Consider the following 23,109-nt stretch of genomic DNA (forward strand, 5'->3'; position numbering starts at 1 on the left):
CTGGTAGAAAATCAAAGATACCTTTATTACATCTCTACTGACATGTGCCCTCATGCCCAATATTTAAAGGCTCCATTTAGGGATGACAATCTGGACAGAATGGAAATGACTGAGCCATTCCCCCAACAATTACACCTAGAGTCTAGTAATTCTGTTTAGTAACTAGGCTTGATTTTGTGCATCTAATGTGTATGAGGTAGCTATTCTTCATTTAATGCATCTTGCAGGAGAAATAATCCTGTTGTATACTGCTCCTTTGTTCAAAAAGTTCAGGGTGTGTCCTGCTTAGTTTACAGGAAACATTCTATTTGCATTTTAAAATAACCCTATCCCTGGGTTTTTGTATGTAGTCAATGTCAAACCAGACCTAAGGTTTTCTTTCTTCAGTGGTTCCAGATTTCCATGAGCTATGTAAATCAGAGCAACCACACCCATCACACAGTAGATTGAAATGTCCAGTTTAACTAGAAGTCCTGGCTTAATTGAAGTGATTATGAAAATATTATCATTTTCCAAGATTTCAATGTTATAATTAATATTGTGCAATAAAGAGTCATAAGAAAAACAAATTTTATATTCCAAGAACACTGCTTTTATAATATATACTCAGCTAAGGGAGAAATCCTTGTAAATATTTATTCTTAGGAGGGGGTTAACAAAATTTAGCATTTTTGAGAGGAGTTCACAGGATGTCAAAGTTTGGAAACCACTGCTAGGTTACAGAAAGAGGATGTCCTATTTAGAGGAAAAAAAGCAGTTGCAAAACTTGACTGGCCCAGGAGGCCATCTGGCCCCTTGAGGATCATTTAAGACTTATCTTGATAGCCGCATGAACAGACTGGGAATAGAGGGTTACAAACAGATGGTCTAGTTAGGAATATGTGATTGATGCAGGTTTGGAGGACCTAAGAGCTCATTCCTGTGCTGTATTGTTCTTTTACAGCTGCACATAACCTTGCTGTTTTTAAAGTCCATCCCTCTAGCAATAAAAGAGGGAAATTCTATTTGCCTTCTTAATAACACGCAAACCAACATTTTGGGTTTCATGCACAAGGATACCCAGGTACCTATGCACAGCAGCACGCTACAATTTTTTACCATTTAAATAATAGTCCATTTTGCTGTTATTCCTACCAAAATGGATGACTTCAACATTTACTAACTCCATCTGCCAGACCCTCGCCCACTCAAACTATCTATATCCCTCTACAGATTTTCAGTGCCCTCTGCACACTTTACTCTACCACTCATCTTTGACACAATACACTTGATCCCCAATTCCAAATCATCTATGTAAATCGTAAACAAGTGCACTCCCAACACTGATCCTGAACCATACCACTAATCACTGATCGTCAACCAGAAAAACATCTATTTATCCCCACTCCTTGCTTTCTGCTAGTTAACCGATCCTCTATCCATTACCTGTAACGCCATGCACCTTATCTTTTGCTTTTTGTGCAGCGCCTTGTTGAATGCCTTTTGGAAGTCCAGATATACCACATCCACCGGTACCCAATGTCCACCACGCTCGTAATGTCCTCAAAAGAATACCAATAAGTTAGCAAACTCATGCCACACCTGCCAAATGAGACAATTTCTATCCAGATGTCTCGCCATTTCTTCCTTGATAAGATCCAAGCCTTTTCTCCATTACAGAAGTATATAGGCTAACCGGGCTATAGTTACCCACCTTTCGTCTACCTCCTGTTTCAAATGCTCATCCAAATGCTTTTAAAAGGTTCTAAGGTTTCCAACCTCCACTACCTTCTAGGCAGTACATCGCAGATTTCCACCATCCTCAAGTGAAAATAACGTTTTCTCAAATTCCCTATAAATCTCCTGCCCCTTACTGTAAAACCATGACCCCTCAATATTGACTCCCTCAACAAAGGAATAGTGGCTTCCTGTTTGCCTCTCCATGCCCCTCAATCTTATACACCTGTCTTGTTTCTTCCCCCCCCCCCTTTAAGTTCTTTTAACTTTGAAGCAAATTACCTACTCAGTTCAAATTTTAATTATAGTCCAGGAATTCAATCTTTGCTGGATAATGCTGTCAGTCAATTAAACGGATGTTCAAAATATCACATTTTGTGAACTGAAAATAATACATTTGTGCTTTCTGAACTGCTCAAATGAAACATCACTTAAGCATACATGTTTCAACTCCACTAAATTTGAAATAGCCATAATTCTTCAGTATGGACATCAACATTCCAATTTTCAAATTTATAGTATCCTTGCTTACATGCATCTCTCAGACCATTTGAGAAGAGACTGAATGGGAAACTGAACACAAAGGATTTTAACCAGGCTTTCAAAGAAGGGGAGAGGGATAGCAGGAAGAATAGTTTAGGTAGAAAGTTCCATAGAACAGGACAATAAAAGAACAGGCCTTCCAACAGTGAGAAGGAAGCCAGAGTCAGAGGAGTGAAGGCTTAGACGTAACAGCTGGGGACATGTGCTCAGAAATCAGTGTCAATAGGGCAGATGGCCATCACTAATCACACAAAACATCTGAGCCACATTACAGTAACTGTTATTGGTGTTATAGAGTAAAAAAAACACAAAATGTGCACCAAATTCCATAATTTTACATTTTCTTAACGTGTTAAATTATCTTAAATATGGTGTGAATAAATACATAGGAATGATATATCACTTGAAATTAGGTCTACGAAGTAGGATAAAATACTTATCCATCTTCTTTCCATCCAGAATCATGTTGACATATGCACTGCTGAAGGTTCCTTATTAAATCAAGAGCGCCAGCTCCACTACAGTATATATTTTGGTGAAGAATGCACTGGAAAGGATTCAGTTTGCACTGTTTTCAAAACTGTATATTAATGACATTGTTGGAATATCTTGTGCAGGACCGGCATGAGCCCAGAAACAAATGACAAAGAAGTCAGTATCGATACTGACTTGTGAACTACTTTCTTGAATCCTCTCATTTCCCGCCTCTTCCCCTCTCACCCCAATTCTCCTACCAGAGATCTACACCATTGTTAATGCTAATTTTTGAAAGACAGACTTTGGCTGCTCTACATTCAAGTCCATGTTTGCAACTAGAATGGATGATTCTGAGATTTCAGTGATGCGGCTTTCCAAATGAGTCTTGCTAACTCTCACTGCAGCTACTGAATTTCACGTAGTTAATTTTTTTGGATTCTCTAGGCTCACACAACCTATTAAGCATTTGCAACTGGACCATAATTTTTGAGTCAGACAATATCTGACCGTCTCTTACAGAAGACAGTTTTAATGAGTTAAAAGACTGAAGACAAAATACTTACTTTAACGTGGGAATTGCACTATGACCCGATTTTCCTGACCGTAACCGGTACCATAAGCAATTTCTATGCACTTTCCCCAACGTCTTTATCCTGCGTTCCTCTGTTAAGAAATAAAAGAGAAAAAGTTACTTGTCTGTGCACAAAAACAAATTCCTTTCAGACCCAAGGTAACGAGCAGGCAATAGATTCAAGCTTCATACCCTGCGACCTTTAAACCTGACTCTAACCATCCTGCCCAGCAAGTTTTTTTTGTTGCTAATATTTCCAGAAGAAATCTTGGACTTCTTTATAACTTTTGATCAGATGGGACTTAGCATCAGATTTATCGGCTCTGTTCCTTTTTTTCTAACCTCAGATTTCAGTGTCCTCCAACCCCCACCACTTGACACAACTGGAGTCTGAACCATAGAAATACAGGCTTCCAAACCAATGTCCTTCTACCCAAAACTGAGTATTCATGTTTCAAAGCTAATTATCATTTCAGTACAGGCAAGATCAGAGGTGATTTTGTTGCAAGTCACAAGCATTAAAGCTCAGTAGCAAAGCCAACAAACGTACTGAACCATTTACTGGTTTTAAACATTACACCTTGAGCAAGTCATGCACTCAATATAATAAGAACATGCATTTATATAATACCTTGCACCATCTCAGAGCTTCTAAGACATTTAACAGCCAATAATGTAGCTTTTGAAATGACACTGCTGCAAACCAAGAAATACAGTGCATTTCATAATCAATAATGAGAACAGCTACATTTTCCTTTCAAGTTGCTGTTGGTTGAGGGATCAATATTGATCAGCAGCCTCCCCAGCCCTTCACAGTTGTGGCAAAGAATTGTAGTTCAACATTAGGTTACTGCAGATCACAGCATACAATATGATCCTATTTTCTCAATGATAAAAATATACTTTTACAATATAAAGTTGCTTTTAAACTGTAAGTAATTACATTTGATAACTTGTCGAGTAACTCCACTGCACCAAGAGAATTCAGTGTTAGTGAAAAAATGATGCAAGAAACACATGTTGAAGATGCCCATGACCAAATGAGCCATTAGAACAAGTTTTAGCCAGCGGTCTGATCTTCAAGAAGCACATACCGAAATGGGTCCTTGAAAATCAGCACAGTTACCTCACCAGAAACGCAATGTGTATATGCGCACTGGCTTGCCGTAACAAATCCTGACTGTCACAAAGATTTCAGACCAATGGCTAGATGGCATAGTTGCTTTATGGAACAAAACAATCTATTGTTGCAAATGAAAACCAAGATCGCTCAGGGACCACCAGGAGGCTGCATGCGAAAACTACATTTCCAGTGGCCTCTTCAGACAGCCATTGTATCACACTAGCAACATGGATGAAGCACCATGGATTTTAAAATGTCCAGCTGCCAAACTAGAATAGAAAGGCTCAAACAGTTCTTGTGAAAATGACATGATTCATGGTGACACTAGCTTCATGACTGATGGAACAAAGTTAAGACCAATGGTACCTTTCAAACGTAAAAACATGCAGAACATCAAATTCTCTCTTTTGTGCATGTCGACGACAGTGGAGGATAAGAGGGGTGAAGTTGTGTGTGGAACAAATGTCTGTGATCTTCCTAAAAAAAATGCAGCTTATTAGCATAGGACATGTTCAGAACCCACACAACTGCTGAGATTAGGAAGTACCTGCATAAAAATATCAGCCACAATGCAGGTATACAGAGTGTCTAACATACATAGTTCAACCTTTGTACGTATGCCTCAACAAGCCAATAAATGATTATGTTGACAGTGAATAGAACAGGTTGGTTAACAGAGGAATAACCTCCAAAGTGGAAATACGCAAAATGCTTGTGTTTGTTCTGTGTATTTCAATACCAAATCACGGGAAGCACAAGTGTCATCAGATGGTTCAAAAAAAAGTACAGAATGGGAGGAAGATTTGTTTGTGGAGAGATTATTTCAAAAATGAAAGTGCCAAACCTGGTCCAGAGTGGGATCTAATAATTTGCCAGGTGTTAGCGATGGAAAGGTGGTAGGACTGGAGGGTCTCAATGACATTACTGTTACTAGAGAGGTGGTGCTCGACAGACTGGAGGGGCTGATTGTGGACAAGTCCCCAGGACCGGATGGAATGCATCCGAGGGTTCTGAAAGAAATGGCGGAGGTGATAGTGGATGCCTTGGTGGTTATTTTCCAGACGTCGCTGGATTCTGGGGAAGTGCTGGATGATTGGAAAATGGCTAATGTTACGCCGTTGTTTAAGAAGGGTGCCAGGCAAAAGGCGGGGAATTATAGGCCGGTTAGTTTAACGTCTGTGGTGGGTAAAATGTTAGAATCTGTCGTCATTAAGGAGGAAATTGCGAGGCATCTTGAAGGGAATTGCTTGATAGAGCAGACGCAGCATGGTTTCATTAATGGGAAGTCGTGTCTAACAAATTTACTGGAGTTCTATGAGGATGTGTCTAGGGCGGTCGATAGAGGAGAGCCGGTGGATGTGGTCTTTCTAGATTTTCAGAAGGCGTTTGACAAAGTACCTCACAAGAGGTTATTGCAGAAGGTCGAGGGACATGGAGTTGGGGGTAGGGTGTTAGCGTGGATAGAGGATTGGTTGTCAAATAGGAGGCAGAGAGTGGGGGTCAACGGGTGCTATTCGGATTGGCGGATGGTGACTAGTGGAGTGCCCCAGGGGTCGGTGCTGGGGCCTCAGCTTTATACCATTTATATAGATGATCCGGAGGAGGGAACCGAGTGTAGGGTGTCGAAATTTGCTGATGACACCAAGATAGGGGGAACGGCAAATTGTGCGGAGGGTGTGGAGAGTCTGCAGAAGGATCTAGATAGGCTGGGCGAATGGGCCAGGAACTGGCAAATGGAATTTAATGTTGGCAAGTGTGAGGTGGTCCACTTTGGTAGGAATAATGGTAGGAAGGACTATTACTTACGTGGCGAAAAACTGCAGCAGGCGACGGTGCAGAGGGACCTCGGGGTCCTTATGCATGAGTCACAAAAACCCAGCTTGCAGGTGCAGCAGGTGGTCAGGAAGGTGAATGGGATGTTGGCCTTCATAGCGAGGGGGATTGAATATAAAAGTAGGGAGGTCTTGCTGCAGCTGTATAGGGCATTGGTGAGGCCGCAGCTGGAGTACTGTGTGCAGTTTTGGGCACCGCACCTGCGCAAAGATATTTTGGCCTTGGAGGGAGTGCAGAGGAGGTTTACTAGGCTGATACCGGAGTTGAGGGGATTGAGCTATGAGGAGAGGCTGAATAAACTAGGCTTGTACTCGTTAGAGTTTAGAAGAATGAGGGGAGATCTCATTGAGACTTATAAGATGATGAATGGGATGGATAGGATAGAGGTGGAGAGACTCTTCCCGCTCAAAAAGGACAGTAGGACTAGGGGGCACAGCCTCAAGATAAAAGGGGGGCGGTTTAGAACGGAGTTGAGGAGGAACTTCTTCACTCAAAGGGTGGTGAATCTCTGGAATTCTCTGCCCGTTGAAGTGGTGGAGGCTGCCTCGCTAAATATTTTTAAGACGCGGGTTGATGGGTTTTTGATAAGAGAGGGGATTAAGGGTTATGGGGAGAAAGCGGGAAAGTGGAACTGAGCAGCGACAGATCAGCCATGATCTTATTGAATGGCGGGGCAGGCTCGAAGGGCTAGATGGCCTACTCCTGCTCCTATTTCTTATGTTATGTTCTTATGTTATCTTTACGATGATACCATAGCCAAAGTGACTCGATAAACTTGATCTCTCGGCATCAAAAATGCACAGATTGTACAATTAATTCAAATTGTACCACATAAATATGAATTTCTGATGCTTATGTTTTGTTTCCCATTTCAACCAGCAGTTCAAATGTATACTCAAAAACTTTTGGAAGCTTTTATGGTCAATTTATATGCTGTGAACTGGAGGGACATCAGCCTCAATTATGTGGTTACAGGTTGTATATGGTCAAGGCTCTGCAGTGGGACTTCAACTCAACCTTCAAACTTGGAGGCATGAGTGCTATCAATACACTAAGGCTGACACCATACTCAAATATACACACAATCTTTGGAACAATTGAAGTTCCTTGCTTTAAATTTTAAATTTGCACACCAGGAGAGTAAGAGATTCTCAGAACCAAACAGTTGGAAGTCTGAAGCATATTACCAGTCTGTTCAAGATTCCTGTTGCATGACCTTTCTAATTGCTAACTGAAATCATGATTTATTTCCCCAAGCAAAGACAAGGGAGTAATCAGAGCTTCTTCTGTGAATTTGCTTTGACTGTTATACCTGCAATGCTGTAAAACAGACAACATTCTTGACCATTTTTTGAAAATGTCTTAAGTACATACCACTTTTCACCCTTTCAATATGAATTGAGCATCTAATTTAAAAAAATCAGGATTCATCTAGTCCTTATAACTATTACAAGCTGGTGAATTCCTTTCTTTCAAATGGATCCTCGCACCTCAGAACAGCTATCCACCTAGTCAATACTGTAAATGATCAGTGTTCAGAATAACAGCAGTTTGGCCATTTCTATTCCTGTTCTTGTGTCTTTTTAAAAATTCTTTCAGAAGACGTGGGCATTGCTGGCTAAACCAGCCTTTAACGCTCTTGACCGACTAATCTCGAGAAGATGGTGTAAAGCCACCTTCGCAAACCTCTACAGTCCTTGCATTGTAGGTACACCCACAGTGCTGTTCCAGGATTTTGTCTGTGACAGTGAAGGAAAGCCATATAATTCCAAGTCAAGACGTGCGGCTTAGCAGAGAACTTGCAGGTGGTGGTCCCATGCAATTTCTGCTCCTGTTCTTCTGGATAGTAAAGGTCAAAGGTTTGGAAGGTGCTTTTGAAGGAGCCTTAGTGAGTTGCTGCAGTGCATCTTGTAGATACTCGTGATCGTTGATGGAGGAAATGAACGTTCAAGGTGGTGGATCAAGTGGGTTGCTTTATCCTGGATGGCACCAAACTTCTTGTGTTGTTGCAGTTGCAACTCATGCAGGCAAGTGGAGAACATTCCAACACAATCCTGACATGTAACTTGTAGAGACAGGAGATGAGCTACCAGCTCACGTAGCTACTGTATTTACATGGCTTGCTGTTTTCAGTTTCTAGTTAATTGAGAGGTACGATGATAAAGTTTTCACTTGTTAGGAATGATCATTGCCTGTCATTTGTGTGGTGTGAATGTTACTTGTCACTTATCAGTCCAAGCTTGAATACTGTCCAGATTGGACACACATCACTTTAATACGAGTCATGAATTGTAATCCCACTTGCTGATCGTATTATAGAGGGAAGGTCATTGGTGAAGCAGCTGAAGATGGTTAAGCCTACAGACATTACCCTGAGGAACTTTTGTAGCAACATCCGAGGACGAAGGTGATTGACCAACAACCACAAGCATCTTCCTTTGTGCTTAATGACTCCAATCAATGGAGTTTTCCTCTGGATTTCCATTGATTTTAACATCGCCAAGTTTCCTTGATACCGCATTGTGACAAAAACATGAAGATTCAGTATTTGGATTACTCAATTTTATTACTGCTTTATATTACATAATTTGGAGTTGACAATTCTCCCTCCCTTCAGCCTGCTCTGCCATTCGATAAGATCATGGCTAAGTTGATTATGGCCTCAACTCCACTTTCTTGTCTCTTAAGACCCTTAAGATTCTTGACTTACAAGGGAGTCATCTACCTCTGCCTTAAAAATATTCAGTGATTCTGCATCCAATGCTTTCTGGGGAACAGAATTCCACAGATTCCCAAACCTCAGGAAAAAAGTTCTCATCGTCATCTTAAATGGGAATTTTTTTTTAAAAACGTGTGCCCTAGTTCTCATCTAATGTTTTATGTTTCAGGTAAACATTTATGTTTATGGTGTTTCCTGGTTCACATGTTAAAATATTTTAGCATCCTTCCATGATGTGGAAAATTCTGAAATTCTAAAGTGACTCGGCACCAAACATTCTGGAGAGGTTAGTCTATTTGACTAACTACAAGCCGGAAATGGCAATCATCCAATATACAAAACAAAATAGTTCCGGTGTATGTGTAGATCAACACTGCGCACTTTTTTGTCTAAAATTTGCCGTCCCCAAGACATATGCATGTCTTCAAGTAGATGAAATCAAAACATCATTCAATTTTCTTCCACTCAAAAGGTACTGTAGTTTATTGACCCCAACAGGAGAATGCAACTAGACTAATTTGAGTGGAATATGAATACTGGGCCAAAAGCAATACATCCATTGAGCCACAAGCAAAGTTTCAACAACTTTCTCCTCAGGATCCTTTTTTTTATATACAGCTATGCGTATTGATGTACCTGTAATGTAATAAAGTATGCTAAGAAAATTCACAGGAACATTATCACAGCGAACCAAAAGGAGGAGCTATGTCAGATTGGCCAAGCTTTAGGTTAAGAGGTAGATTTTAAGGAATGTTTGAAAGCAGGAAATCAAGATAGATTTTGGGAGGGAATTCAAATGTAGGGCCTAGGCACTTTAAAGTGAGAATATTCATGAGGCTAGAATTGGAGCACAGGTACCTCATGGTGGTGGTGGGGAGGGGGGCAGTGGTGGAATTGGAGGAGATTACTGGAGGGAGAGGCATGGCCATGGAGGGATTTGAAAAAAAGGGCAAGAATTTGAAATCAAGGCACTGCTTAACTGGGAGCCAATGATGTCAGCAGACATGGAGCAAGAGTAATTGGGACTTGGTATGAGATGGAGAGCAGATTTTGGATCATATCAAGTCTGAAGAGGGTAGAATGCAAGAGGTCAATCACTAGTGCATTGGAATGGTCAAATCAAGAAGTAACAAAGGCATGAATGAGGGTCTCTGCAGATGAAATTGGATGAATTTACAGGAAGAAATTAGCCTTCTTAGTTTTTTCCTAATTCTTTCATAGAATGTGGATGTCAGCTGGCAATGCCATCATTTGTTGCCCATCCCTAACTGCCCTTGAGAAAGTAGTGGTGAACTGTCTCCTTGAATCACTAAGTCCATCTGGTGCAGGTACACCCACAAAGCTGTTAGGAAGTTCCAGGGTTTTAACCTAGCGACAGTGAAGGACAATAAAGTTTCAAGTTGAGATGCCTTGGAGGAGCACTTGAAGGAGGCGGTGTCCCCGTGTGTCTGCTGCAGTTTGTCCTACTAAATGGTAGAGCTTGAAAGATGCTGTAGAAGGTGCTTTGGTATGGTATATACTGCTGCAACTGTGCCCCTTGTGGTAAAAGGACTGAATTTTAAGCTAGCAAAAGGCATACCAATCAAGCAGATTGTTTTGTCCTGGATGGCATCAAACTTGAGTGTTATTGGAGCTGAAGTCACACAGGCAAGTGGTGAGTATTCTATCATGTTCCTGACATGTGCCTTGTTGACGATGGATAGGTTTTGGGGAGTTAAACAGTGAGATACATGCTGCAGAACAAGACTCTTGTAGCCAGCATTTATATCATTGCCCCAGTTCAGTTTCTGTTCAACGTTTATACCAGGATGCTGATAGGGGATTGTGGCAGAATTGCAGAGCTTTGATCTGATCCATTGGTTATGGGATTGCTCAGCATTTAAGCTTCCTCCGTTTGGCATGCAAGTATTCTGTATTGCATCTTCAACAGGTTGATATTTCATTTTAGTGCTGCTCCTGGCACAGTCTCCTGCACTCCACTGAACTAGAGTTAATCCCCTGGTGGACTGAAGGAAAAGCCAGGCCATGAGGTGGCAGATTGTGTTTGAAAACAATTCTGCTGCTAATGGCCCACAGTGCCATGTTTGCTTAGTCTTGAGTTTCTATCTCTGTTCTGAATATAGCCCATTTAGCACATTGTAATGCCAAACAACATAATAGTGGTGCCCTCAGTGCGACAATGAGACTTTATCTCTCCAAGCACTGTTGCAAGCAACCTCTACTAATACTATCATGCACAAATGCATCTGCAACAGGTAGCTTGGTGAGCATGAAAACAAGTAGGTTTTCCCTTTGTGTCCGCTCGCACCACCTCACACATATCTCCTTCGGGACTCAACTAGCTTGGTAAGTAGTGATGCTACTCAATCACTCTTATTGATGGACATTGAAGCCCTCACCCATAGCATATTTTGTGCTCTTGCCACCCTCAATGTTTCTACCAAGCAGTGTTCAAATGGAGGAATACCGAATTATCAGCTGAGAAAGGGCAGGAAGTGGTAATCAGCTTTAGGTTTCCTTGTCTGTGTTTGACCTGATAAGATGAGGCTTCATGAGGTGCAGAGTCAATGCTGAGAACTTCTAGGGTCACTCCCTCTCAACTATACACTTTATCACCACCTTTGGTGATTCTGTCCTGCCGGTGGGACAGGGCATAACTAGAAATTGGAGACTGCCTGTAAGGAATGCTTGTCAGAGTCATCCAGACTTAAAATGTTAGGTCTACTCTCTCCACAGATGCTGTCAAACTTGCTGAGATTTTGTAGCATTTTCTGTTTTTGTTTCAGATCAGCATCCACAGTAATTTGCTTTGAGTCAGATTTCCCTCCCTTAAAGACACTACCAGGAGGACGTGGAGGCTTTGGAGAGAGCGCAGAAGTGGTTTACCAGAATGTTGCCTGGTATGGGGGGGGTCTTAGCTATGAGGAGAGATTGGGTAAACTGGGGTTGTTCTCCCTGGAAAGACAGAATGAGGGGAGACCTAATAGAGATGTATAAAATTACGAAGGGTATAGATAGGGTGAACAGTGGGAAGCTTTTTCCCAGGTCGGAGGTGACGATCACGAGGGGTCACAGGCTCAAGGTGAGAGGGGTGAGGTATAACTCATATCAGAGGGACTTTTTTTTTGTTACACAGAGGGTGGGTGGGGGCCTGGAATGCACTGCCATGTAGGGTGGTGGTGGTGGACACGCTAGGATCATTTAAGACTTACCTGGATAGTCATGTGCAGACTGGGAAGGGAGGGATACAAACAAATGGTCTAGTTGGACCAATGAGCGGCACAGGCTTGGAGGGCCGAAGGGCCTGTTTCCTGTGCTGTATTGTTCTTTGACATTCAGAAACAAGACTAGTTTTTATGTTAATCTGGCACTGTCATCCTTAGTGAGACTAGCTTTATATTCCAGGTTAATTTAATAAAATCAATGTAATTGTTGGGATGAGAATTCATGTCTCTGGAGCATTATCTCAGGCCTCTGGACAATGAGTCCTGTGATATTACCACTATGCTACTGTTCCCTGTTGAGACAAGAGAGAGGATGCAGTACAGGATCATAAATTGCTGCTTGGTAGAAGGAAAAATAAATTCAAGAATTGAATAATTGTAACTATTTCCACTGGAGCAAGCAAAATCGAGATGGCAAAATGATGGGACATAAAATATCAGATATTGCAAGTTATGAGGAATCTAGAACAAAGGGATATAAATACAAGATTGAATGTACAATTTAGGGCAGCGAGGAGGAAAATATTTTTAAAACTGAGAAATTGTATTGCCAGAGCTAGTATTTGAAACTGAAGTCTTAATAGAATCATGGCCTCCTGCTGCACTGTAGGGATTCTATGAGGCCCATCGAATCTGCACTGATCTCAATCCCACCCAGATCCTATTCCCGCAACCCATAGGTTAAATAGGCAGTTAAAGGAAAGGACAAAAACACTATAGTGGAAAAGGAATATGGACATATGTTCCTATGGAGGACAGACACCAAAATGGACTGGTTAGGCCAAATGCCTGTCACCACAGTAAACTAATGATAGATAAGCCTTTGTATGCAATAAAGGTCCTTTGATTTCTAAAGAACCTTTTTACAAAGTTTTCTTGGATAAATTTTTTGCCAGAGTGATTGCAGTACCTGCATTTTAGTTCCCATCAGGTGGGTGGATGAACTTCATGATGAAACTGAGGCCCTGCAATAATCTTTGTATCAAACATCTTAGCCGGTGGTGCATCATATCATGGCACATGCCAAAAGCAACCAATCTAGAGCAATGCATCACGGTTCACTTTTTAAAAACTTTAGACATGAGAGCTCATGGCCTTCTGCTTCTGATGTAAAACCAAAATCTACAACATCAGTGGGCCAAGATAAAAGAAAAAAGATTACAAAAAAGGAGAATACCTAAAACTAAGTAAAGGTAGTGAAGATAATATTGGCATTTAACCGAATATTCAAGCAACATCATCTACTACCACCTTCTCATTTTACAGACAATCCCGACAGCGCTTGTAGCAAACACTAACAACTCTTATTTATTCGAAAGGCCAGGTAAATAGAGGGTAGTGATAAAACTCCTTAAAAGCAATATCTAATTGTCAAGCATTTGCAAAATAGGCAAGTTTTTCAGCTCAAGTGGTCCATGGCAGTGTTTAGACTTCACTACACAAGCCTCCTCTTCCACACTTTAAACTATGCTGCTGCTAGCACCCCCAAAACAGACATGTAACCACCAGTACTTCACCCTGTGGTTACATGATCCAAATTTAAAAGTCCAGGCAGAATTCAAGATTCCAATATCTTACCCATGGACAACATTTTAAATCTGAAAAGACCTGGTGTATACTGCAATGTAGATATCAAACCCCTTCCCCCACCACCTTGCATTTTTGGCAAATATGTTTCCAACACCCATACTGGTGCACTTGGTACTCAATTTCAGTTCTAGAATTTTAGCCTGAAATTCCTGATCAGATAAGTATTTGTTTATTTTCAAAGTGAACACGCATCAGCTGTCTATTTCACCTTCCTTCTAATTTTGCTCAACACCCAATAAGTTTGTTCTTACTGTCCTCTTTAGTACCAATTAAAGTTGAATAGTTATTAATTACTCCAGAAGTTTATTTAAAACTGGGAACAATCAGTTCTGATAAAAGGTCAAAATGAAAGGTCAAAATTCCAGATACTGCCTGACTGAGAACAACAGCTGGAAACCAGATGAAATGGAACCAATTGTGACCTACCCAAATAAGTTGCCTCAAATTAATCTGATAGGTCTGTTTAGATCTCATTACATTCGCTCTACATAACTGAAACCAGCCAAAACCCCAAGCGTAGCATGATCACCATTTATACTACAGGCAATTGCTGTGATGTGTTCGTCATTACCATAAAGAAAATCAAGGCATTTGGGGTTTTAACAAACCATTTTGTACCACAATAAATTCAGCATCTATTTACTCATTTCCCTGAAAATCACACCTCTCTGGACATCAACTGGTTGTTTTGATCATGAATGTTTGATTTTGCTGTTATCACATCCCACCTCCAAAAACAAGGTAACATGATAGCAAATATCCTCATTAGGCTACTAGAAATAGAAGGAAGGGCACTTTAATTACTAAACTAGTCTTCAGAAATTAACATGTTCCATGGCAGTTCCAATATATCAGCTTGTTTGTGCAATTAACCACTCGAGCCCAACGGCTTGCCAGTTCAGGGGCACATACAGCGTTTTAATTACTATTACTATTCATTAGCTGAAGCAGCGCTCGGGTGAATACTGGCTAAGAACAGAAACAACCCAGTGGTCAAGTGACTTGTCAACCTCACTATCAAGCTGCACTATTGAATGATCGCAGAGTGTAGAGCTGGGAGTCACCTTGCACACATGGAATCACAGTGCAGTAGGAAAGCATTTAAGGACTGGGCAAGGAAGAACCCAATGGCAGGAAGACAGAAAAAAACCATCAAAAATGGGATTTCCACATTCGATAAAGAAAATTGTACATCTCTCAAAAGCTTAAGCACTATTTCAGACATGAAAAAACTGTTACACTGCTGTTTCCAAGTTGTTTTAAGCAGGACTTCCTAAACTGGGTTCCATGGTAAGCCAGATGATGTATAATACTTGAGAAATGCTATAAGGCAGCTTGTCCAAAGGCTGGTTTCACCCTGCATCGGCTGCTGACAGACTCACTGCTGAGCCTATCAGCAGCCAATTCAGTGAGAAGCCAGCCTCTGACTGGACAAGCTATAGACAACGGGAAATTAAGACCCTGATAGTACAGGCCAGAGTGAAAGCATGATGTGGAGATGCCAGCGTTGGACTGGGGTCAACGCAATAAATCATCTCACAACAGGTTAAAGTCCAACAGGTTTATTTGGTATCATGAGCTTTTGGTGTACTGTTCCTTCATCAGGTGAGTGGAAAGTGGGGTTCACAAACATGGGTTATATAGACAAAGACTCAATTGCAATATAATGACTGGAATGCGTGTCTTTACAGATACAGACAATACGACTGAAGAGAGGGATCAAAACAGGTTAAAGAAGTGTGAATTGTTTCAAGCCAGGACAGTAGTAGGACTTTGCAAGCCCAGGCCAAATGTTACACAAGAACCCAAGATGCTGGTTGAGGCTGTCCTCATGTGTGCGCAGCTTGACTGTCAGTTTCTGCTCAGCAATTCTGTGTTGTCGTGTCTCTTGAAGGCTGCCTTGGAGAACACTTACAAAGATCGGCGGCTGAATGCCCTTGACTGCTGAAGTGTTTCCCGACAGGAAGGGAACAGTCCTGCCTGGTGATTGCTGAGCGGTATCAGTTTAACTATTGTCGTAGCGTCTGCATGGTGTCACCAATGTACCATTCCTCCAGTGTATGAGGTAGACAACATTGACTGAGTCACATGAATATGTACCATATACCTGATGGATAATGTTCTCATATGTGACGATGGCATCCATGTCAATGAGCCAGCACATCTTGCTGAGGTTGCTGGGTAGGGTTGTGTGGTATTGTGGTCACTGTTCTCCTGAAGGCTGGGTAGCTTGCTGCGAACAATGATCTGCTTGAGGTTGCAGTTGTTTGAAGGGAAGTACTGGGGGGGTGTGGGGATGGCCCTGGCAAGATGCCCGTTTTCATCGATGACATGTTGAGGGCTCCAAAGAAGATGTCATTGCTTCTCCACTCCGTGGAAGTACTGAACAAAGGGTACTCTGTCAGCTGTGTCCTACGTTTGTCTTCTGAGGAGGTTGGTACAGTTTTTCGCTGTACTGCATCGGAATTGTCGATCAATGATCACTCTCTCTACTCCCAGTGTTACGAGACGTCTTAGAGTGAGAGCAAGGAGAAAGCAGATTCGGGGGGGGGGGGGCGGTATGCATGTGTTAGAGACACAGAAAGGCATTTGAGGTCAGAATGTGTGTCGGACGAAAATCCAGCACTCCGCATCAGTCCTAATATTAAATAATCTTGTGAACAAAAGAAGCAGCCTCACTCCTCCCGTTAAAAACGGCAAAAGTTAAGAAATACTTTTAATCATAATAAAAGCATATTTAAGAAATAGGCATTTTATAAATAAGTTTTTGCATGCTTGTACCTATTGCACAAAAGCAATCAATTTTTTTAGTTTAACTCTATATAATTTCTCTCAGGGGTTCATCAGTACACTTGGGAAGTTCAAAGGGTTCCATTACCAGAAAAGTGTGGAAAACTGTCAGAATATTTAAAAATCATGCCTTTGGTTACTAAAGCTACATTTTGACATTCCTTCATAGTTTAAGTACCACAGTCCTAAACTAAGTACAATCATAGGCTTGATTTAAAAGATTGGTCAATAAACACTTCTAAGAATATTACACAGCTTATAAATAGTTAATGTCTGTCCAACATCACATGAGAATGCTCACAATATGTTGGTATTTGTGACCAATCCACAATTCCATATTGTGATCCTCAGATTTAATCCAATATATTGCATGCTCTTCTTGATCTCCTTGGGCCATGCAACTGTAGCAGAGGAATTGAGACCAACCCCAAGTATAAATCAAATGCATTGTGAAACCAGCTACTAGGAAAACTTCAAGGACACCCAACAGGCATTTTAACCTCTATTGCTCTTTCCTCCTTTCAACATTGGCAGAGAAAGTGCCCTGTGCTGACAGCAGTAAAGATCCCACTTTAGTGGGAGGTGGTGTCATATTTGAAATATCCCTGGATTAGGAGTCCAGGCTGATGCTCTGGGAACACAGGTTCAAAATCCACCACAGCATCCGATGGAATTTAAATTCAGTGAATAAAATCTGGGATTGAAAACTAGTCCAGTAATGGTGACCATGAAACCATCACCGATTCTTGTAAAAACTCATCTCGTTCACTGGTGTCCTTTTAAGGAGGGAAATCTCCCATCCTTACCCAGTGTGGCCTGTACGGGACTTCACAGCCACACCAATATGGCTAACTCATCTTGCCATCAAATCCCACAGCCCAAGAATAACCACTCACCTGATGAAGGAGCAGCGCTCTGAAAGCTTGTAATTCCAAATAAACCAATTGGACTTTAACCTGGTGTTGTGAGACTTCTTACTGTGCCCACCCCAGTCCAACACCGGCATCTCCACATCAAGAATAAAAAGAATTTGATTATCATCCTGACGCCCTGCTGGAAAATACATCAACGTGAATGATCAGGTGTGGAAAGGTTGCTGGATTACAAAGTCTTTTCCTTCAGGATATATCAGGCAGCAATCCTGAGAGCTGTTGCTAACTACAAAACTGTACCCCAAAAGAAAGTTAGTCCTTAAAGACAGAAGGGCAAAATATTGACTCAAGTCTCTACTTCCACTGAATAGCCACAGATTTATAGCTTCACAGCTCTATGCTTTTTCTTAAATACGATGTGCAAAACCAACTATAATCACAACAATGCAGTGAGTTCTCAGTATTTGAGCCTGGGCTCTACAGCAATCTACTTATTCTAATATCCTATTTGCCTTAACAATTGTTGTCATGCATTATCAGATACTAACATTAATAAAATCAGGACAAGGACAGAATATGCAAAATGTTCAAATTTGCAAACAATATCGAAGAGGAAAATAATGGTGAATCCTTATGTCTTTTTACGTAACAAAGTCAACAGGTCTTAATGTTTAAGAAATCAAGAGAAGGAAGACATTGTACAGCAAGCAAAGGTAGAGAAGGATTCCCAAAAGACAGACTTGCATTGATATAGCACTTTTCACTGCCTCAAAATTACCCAGTATTTTGAAGCATTCTGAAATGTAGTCACTGCTGTAATGAAAAAAAATCAAGATAGCCAATTTACAGACATCAAGCTCCCACAAACTGCCTGAAAATAAATGATCATCCATCGTTGGTGTTGGTTGAAAGATAAATGCTAACCAGGACATCTTTCCTCTTTGATGAGTGCCATCTGATTTTTTTGACTTGAGAAAGCAAAATATCTCATCTGAAGGATGACACCTGCATAGTGCAGCACTTCTTCAATACCACACTGAAGTGTAGTCTTGATTTTGGACTATAGCCTCTGAAATGAGTATGCAAACCCCATGACTCAAAAATGAGTAGAGAGGGGCTGGGATTGTTTATGGTACATGAATCAATGTGCCTAGCCACAGTAAAAATGTCAAAGGTAGTACGGGGTTACATGGGCAGGAGGAAAGTCTAAACCAAATGGTTGTACTATCACTGTAAAAAGCAGGAAAGTGTTTCCCAAACTTTCTTCTGGTCTGGCCCCATTTTAATGCCTTAATCTGGGAGAGTCCTTGGTGCAGTTCAGCATGATAGAGATTTAAGCTTTAGGGATTTTAAAAAACAAAGGAAACTTATCTTTTCACAGGTTTCTTTTGCAGCAATCAGGCCTCAAAGATTTGCCCATTACACTGTGCCCAACAGAATAAGAACACTGAGGATTCAAAGGAGTCTGCAACTGTCAGCATTCAGTTGGAAGTCAATGGCAGCCATTACTGACTGAGAGCACATGAATCGAAGACCTTGTCTTCGTAGGGTTGCACCACACACTTTGAGAAGCTTTACAGCAACATTGTGTAGTTCGAAGAATCTGGTGATGGAATTTAAGTTAAGAAAAGAAGTTGTGTTTATGACTGTTGGAAAATGTGACTGAATTGCTGTTTGAAAGTTTAAGAAAATGAAAAGAACAGATATTGTGAAATTCTTCAATTTGGGCACATAATCCACCAGATTAGCTATTGTTAATATCTGAAAAAAATATAACTAGATTAGTTAACAGTCTTGGAAAGATTTTTAAATAAAATTTACCAATTGCAGACCAGATAGAAACTTATAATGTAAATGGAGCTTGATTATTTCCCAATGCTCTTGAAGTTTTCCAAAACCTAAAAACTAGTGGATTATGTCTCAGTGTACAGGTGATATTGCTGGATATTAGCCTCCATTTTCATTGAGCTTGACAAGAATACCCTGCTTCAATTCCAGTGTTCATCTGAATATGGCAATCAACACAAGGAGGTAAACAAGCTAACCTTGATACAAGGAAATCTGTAGGAATGTTTCTACTGAATTCAAGCACAGCGATTCACAGAATTTTTTAAATTCAGTAAGTCACGAAGAGTAATCATTCCAGACACATGCAAGATAAGCTCGTGTATATTTACACACTGGAACTGTCTTCCAAAATGGCCCAAAGATAGTTGTTTAACCATTTTAGTTTTGATGCGGTGTAGAACTACGATATTACTCAAACTCATCTGCCAAGAATTCAAATTTACAGAGAGCAGTTCAATCTACAACCAACCCCTCATGGACTAAACCTTGGTGCATATCCCACAATATCAAAGTTTACAAAATCTGGAAGGATTGTGAACTGAGGATAGTGCAGAACTTCAAAAGATTATAGGCAAGTTGGTGGAATGGGAAAACACGTGGCAAATGATGTTCAATGCAGAGAAATGTTAAGTGATTCTCCTTGATGGGAAAAACATGGAGAAACTATACAAAATAATAGGTATAACTTGAAAAAGGGTGCATATGTATAAGTCACTAAAGGTGGCCAGACAGGTTGACAGTCAGTGAATAAAGCATTGGATTCTAGGCTTTATTAATAAGGGCATAGAGTACAAGAGAAAAGATGTTGTGTTAAACTTGTATAAGATACTAGTTCGGTTTGATCTGGTGTACTGCATCTAGTTCTGAACACTGCACTTTAGGAAAGAAGTGAAGGCATTGAAGAAAGCATAGAAAACATTCATGAAAACAGTATCAGGATGAGAAGCTTCAGAAAGCAACTGACAAAAGAGATATGAGAATAAAAATTTCCATGCAGTGTACTTAAGGCGCATGCAGGTTCAATCAAAGCATTCAAAAATGAATTAAATGGTTATCTAATAAGGAAGAATCTGAAAGATTATGGAAAAAAGGCAGTAAAACTTAGGAAATTACTTATTTGGGTAGCCAGTGCAGATGTAATGGGTCAGGAGACTAAGACAACTAAGGAAATTTGGCATGTCAGCTACAACTCTCACCAACGTTTACAGATGCACCATAGAAAGCATTATTTTTGGTTGTATCACAGCTTGGTATGGCTTCTGCTCTGCCCAAGGCTGCAAGGAACTACAATTGGTCATGAGTGAAGCCCAGTCCATCATGTAAACCAGTCTCCCATCCATTGACTCTATCTACACTTCCTGCTGCTTCAGCAAAGCAGCCAGCATAATTAAGGACCCCACGCACCCTGGACATTCTCTCTTCCATCTTCTTCCTTCAGAAAAAAGATACAAAAGTCTGAGGTCACATACCAACAGATTTAACAGCTTCTCCCCTGCTGCCATCAGGCTTTTGAATGGACCTACCTCGTATTAAGTTGATCTTTCTCTACACCCTAGCTCGACTGTAACACTATGTCCTGCATTCTCTCGTTTCCTTCTTTATGAACGGTATGTTTTGTCCATATAGCGCTCAAGAAACAATACTTTTCACTGTATGTTAATACATATGACAATAATAAATCAAATCAAAGATAGCTTCCTTCTGCACTGTAGTATTTGAGGTTCCATGACTTATGATTACCCATCTGCATAACTTAAATGTGGTCGAAAGAGGCAGGTCATGAAAGAGGCTTAAGTTACTTGATACCGTTCATGACAAATATTTCAGGTCTGCATCGTTCACCATTTCTAAACCATGCAGAACTGCAGATGAGCTTGGCTTTGACTTGAGGCAACAGTTCAACCAGTTATGAAATTGTTTTGTGTGCCCATGCAGACATTGCAATAGGATATAGAATTTGTAATGGAATAGGGCAGAGGATCTAAATAGATTAGTGGACTTTTTGGAACATTTTAGTCACTGGATTTAAAGTTGGAAAAAGATCAGAAGTCCTCTTTAACAGTTGCAGACAGCAACTTTAATAGTGCATTTAGAATATATTTAACACCAGACTGTGACTTGGTACTGTCCCCTTTAAACAGTGATGAAATAGACAAATGAAATTTTGGATCTGAATTTTACATATTAAGGATGCCAATCATGGCATTTAGCCCATTTGTGCAATCATTCACTCATTGTCATGTTAAGGCAACATCAGTATTCAAATCATTATCCAAAATAGTCACTCATTTCTTCATTTACTAACTATGTTGAATTCGTAATGATTTTGTTAGCATAAATCCTGGAACTATGCATCAAATCTGCTATTACACATTAAAATATGCCCATAGTATTATTAATAAATGCAAAATCTGTCTGTACTTTGATTCTCATGTACACTTTCTTCTCACATTGAAGTCCTAGAAATTGTTTCACATCATCATAGTCCATTAGAATGAGTTACGAAAAATTTATAACATTGAAGGCCCATCAGCATCTATACAGGTAAACGTCACCTTAACATTTCAGGTACAGCTTTCAACAAATTAGAAACTAGTAGTTGTCTTTTTTTTCACCAATTTGAGTACTTCTAGTATTAAGATTCCCAACACTGAAATACTTAAGTATTTTGATATCTATTTAAGTCGGGATAAGAGAAAAGTCGGATGTCGCCCCGCTGGAAGCCCAGACGTATTAAATTTCCTGGGCAAAAACATATGGTGTGGCAAATCGCAAATAAATGCAGTCGGCACCGCTGGAAAAGATTTGTTCAGTAACACGTCAGTTGTCTTCACCCACTCTCACCCTCCAAATCAAAAGTTGCAACATTACTGAGCAGCTTTTCCGAGGGCAAAAAAAAGAGTTAAGAAGTCGATATTTTGGTAACTTTCCGTTTCAATAAGCGCATTACAACATTGATTTTTTTTAAAAAAAAACAAAAACTCTCAGAAACCGGCACGGCCACAGATGAGCAGAACAGAAACTTTTAGGGCAGTGATTCAAGTGGAGGAGCATCACCAGCACCCCCCGGGTTGAGGAGGCAGCACCTTGGGGTGCAGGCAGGCAGGCAGGTTGGTTGTGTACCCCCCCCCCCTCCTCCCGCCTCGATACAGCAGGCCCCGCAACATGCGCTTTGCTTGAGGCAACTCTTGAGCGTGTTGAGCGGGCAGCGTGAGCCCATGTTCCCCGTGTGTGTGTGTGAGAGAGAGACTGGACGAGAAGGGGGAGGGGAGGAGGGAGCGTGTCTCATTGCTGTTATAGGGGAAAACAGATTGCATTTTTTTTATTGTATTCATGTGAACTCCAACAAACCCCCCCCCCCCCTTCTCCCTTTCTCTACTCGAGACTCACCGTCGTTCTGATCTTTGGGCCAGAGGTAAAAAGTAGCCGGGATGACGAGAAGCCCCACGAACGAGGTGAGGAAATAGAAGGAGGTATTGCCGCTGTCGTCGTACTGGAACTGCTGGCCGGCCATTGCTGGCTGCCGCTGCTCCTGCCGGGCCCTCGGCTCGGCTCCTCCAACTCCAGCACGGACGTGGCACTGCGCACGCGCAACGGGCGGCAGCGAGGAGACGTCTCACGTCAACGGCGGCGGCGGCGGCAACTGCCTCTCTTTGGGGGGGGGGGGGGGGGCGGCAGGGGCCGAGGGTCATGTGGGCCACGCATTGTTGAGCCAGCCTGGGACTTGTAGTCACGTGCTCCCATTCTTTGATCAGCCAATGCTCAAGAGTGGAGCAGGCCAGCTCAAATCCATTCCTGGCTTG

General features: G+C 41.2%; 1 protein-coding gene across 1 annotated transcript in view; it reads right to left on the minus strand.

The window, feature by feature from the left end:
- Nucleotides 1-22,896, minus strand: part of sec63 (SEC63 homolog, protein translocation regulator) — an 80,427-nt gene extending 57,531 nt beyond the window's left edge. The window contains exons 1-2 of the mRNA XM_080192860.1: nt 22,697-22,896; nt 3,300-3,399 (exon numbers count right to left, since the gene is read on the minus strand). Of these exons, the coding sequence (XP_080048986.1) occupies nt 3,300-3,399; nt 22,697-22,820 (224 nt within the window). The 5' untranslated portion in view covers nt 22,821-22,896. The remainder of the gene's footprint in view (nt 1-3,299; nt 3,400-22,696) is intronic.
- Between the last annotated feature and the right edge of the window lie 213 nt (nt 22,897-23,109).

Source organism: Carcharhinus amblyrhynchos, chromosome 7, assembly GCF_965287045.1.
Source record: "Carcharhinus amblyrhynchos chromosome 7, sCarAmb.v2.hapA, whole genome shotgun sequence".
NCBI classification, from domain to species: Eukaryota; Metazoa; Chordata; class Chondrichthyes; order Carcharhiniformes; family Carcharhinidae; genus Carcharhinus; species Carcharhinus amblyrhynchos.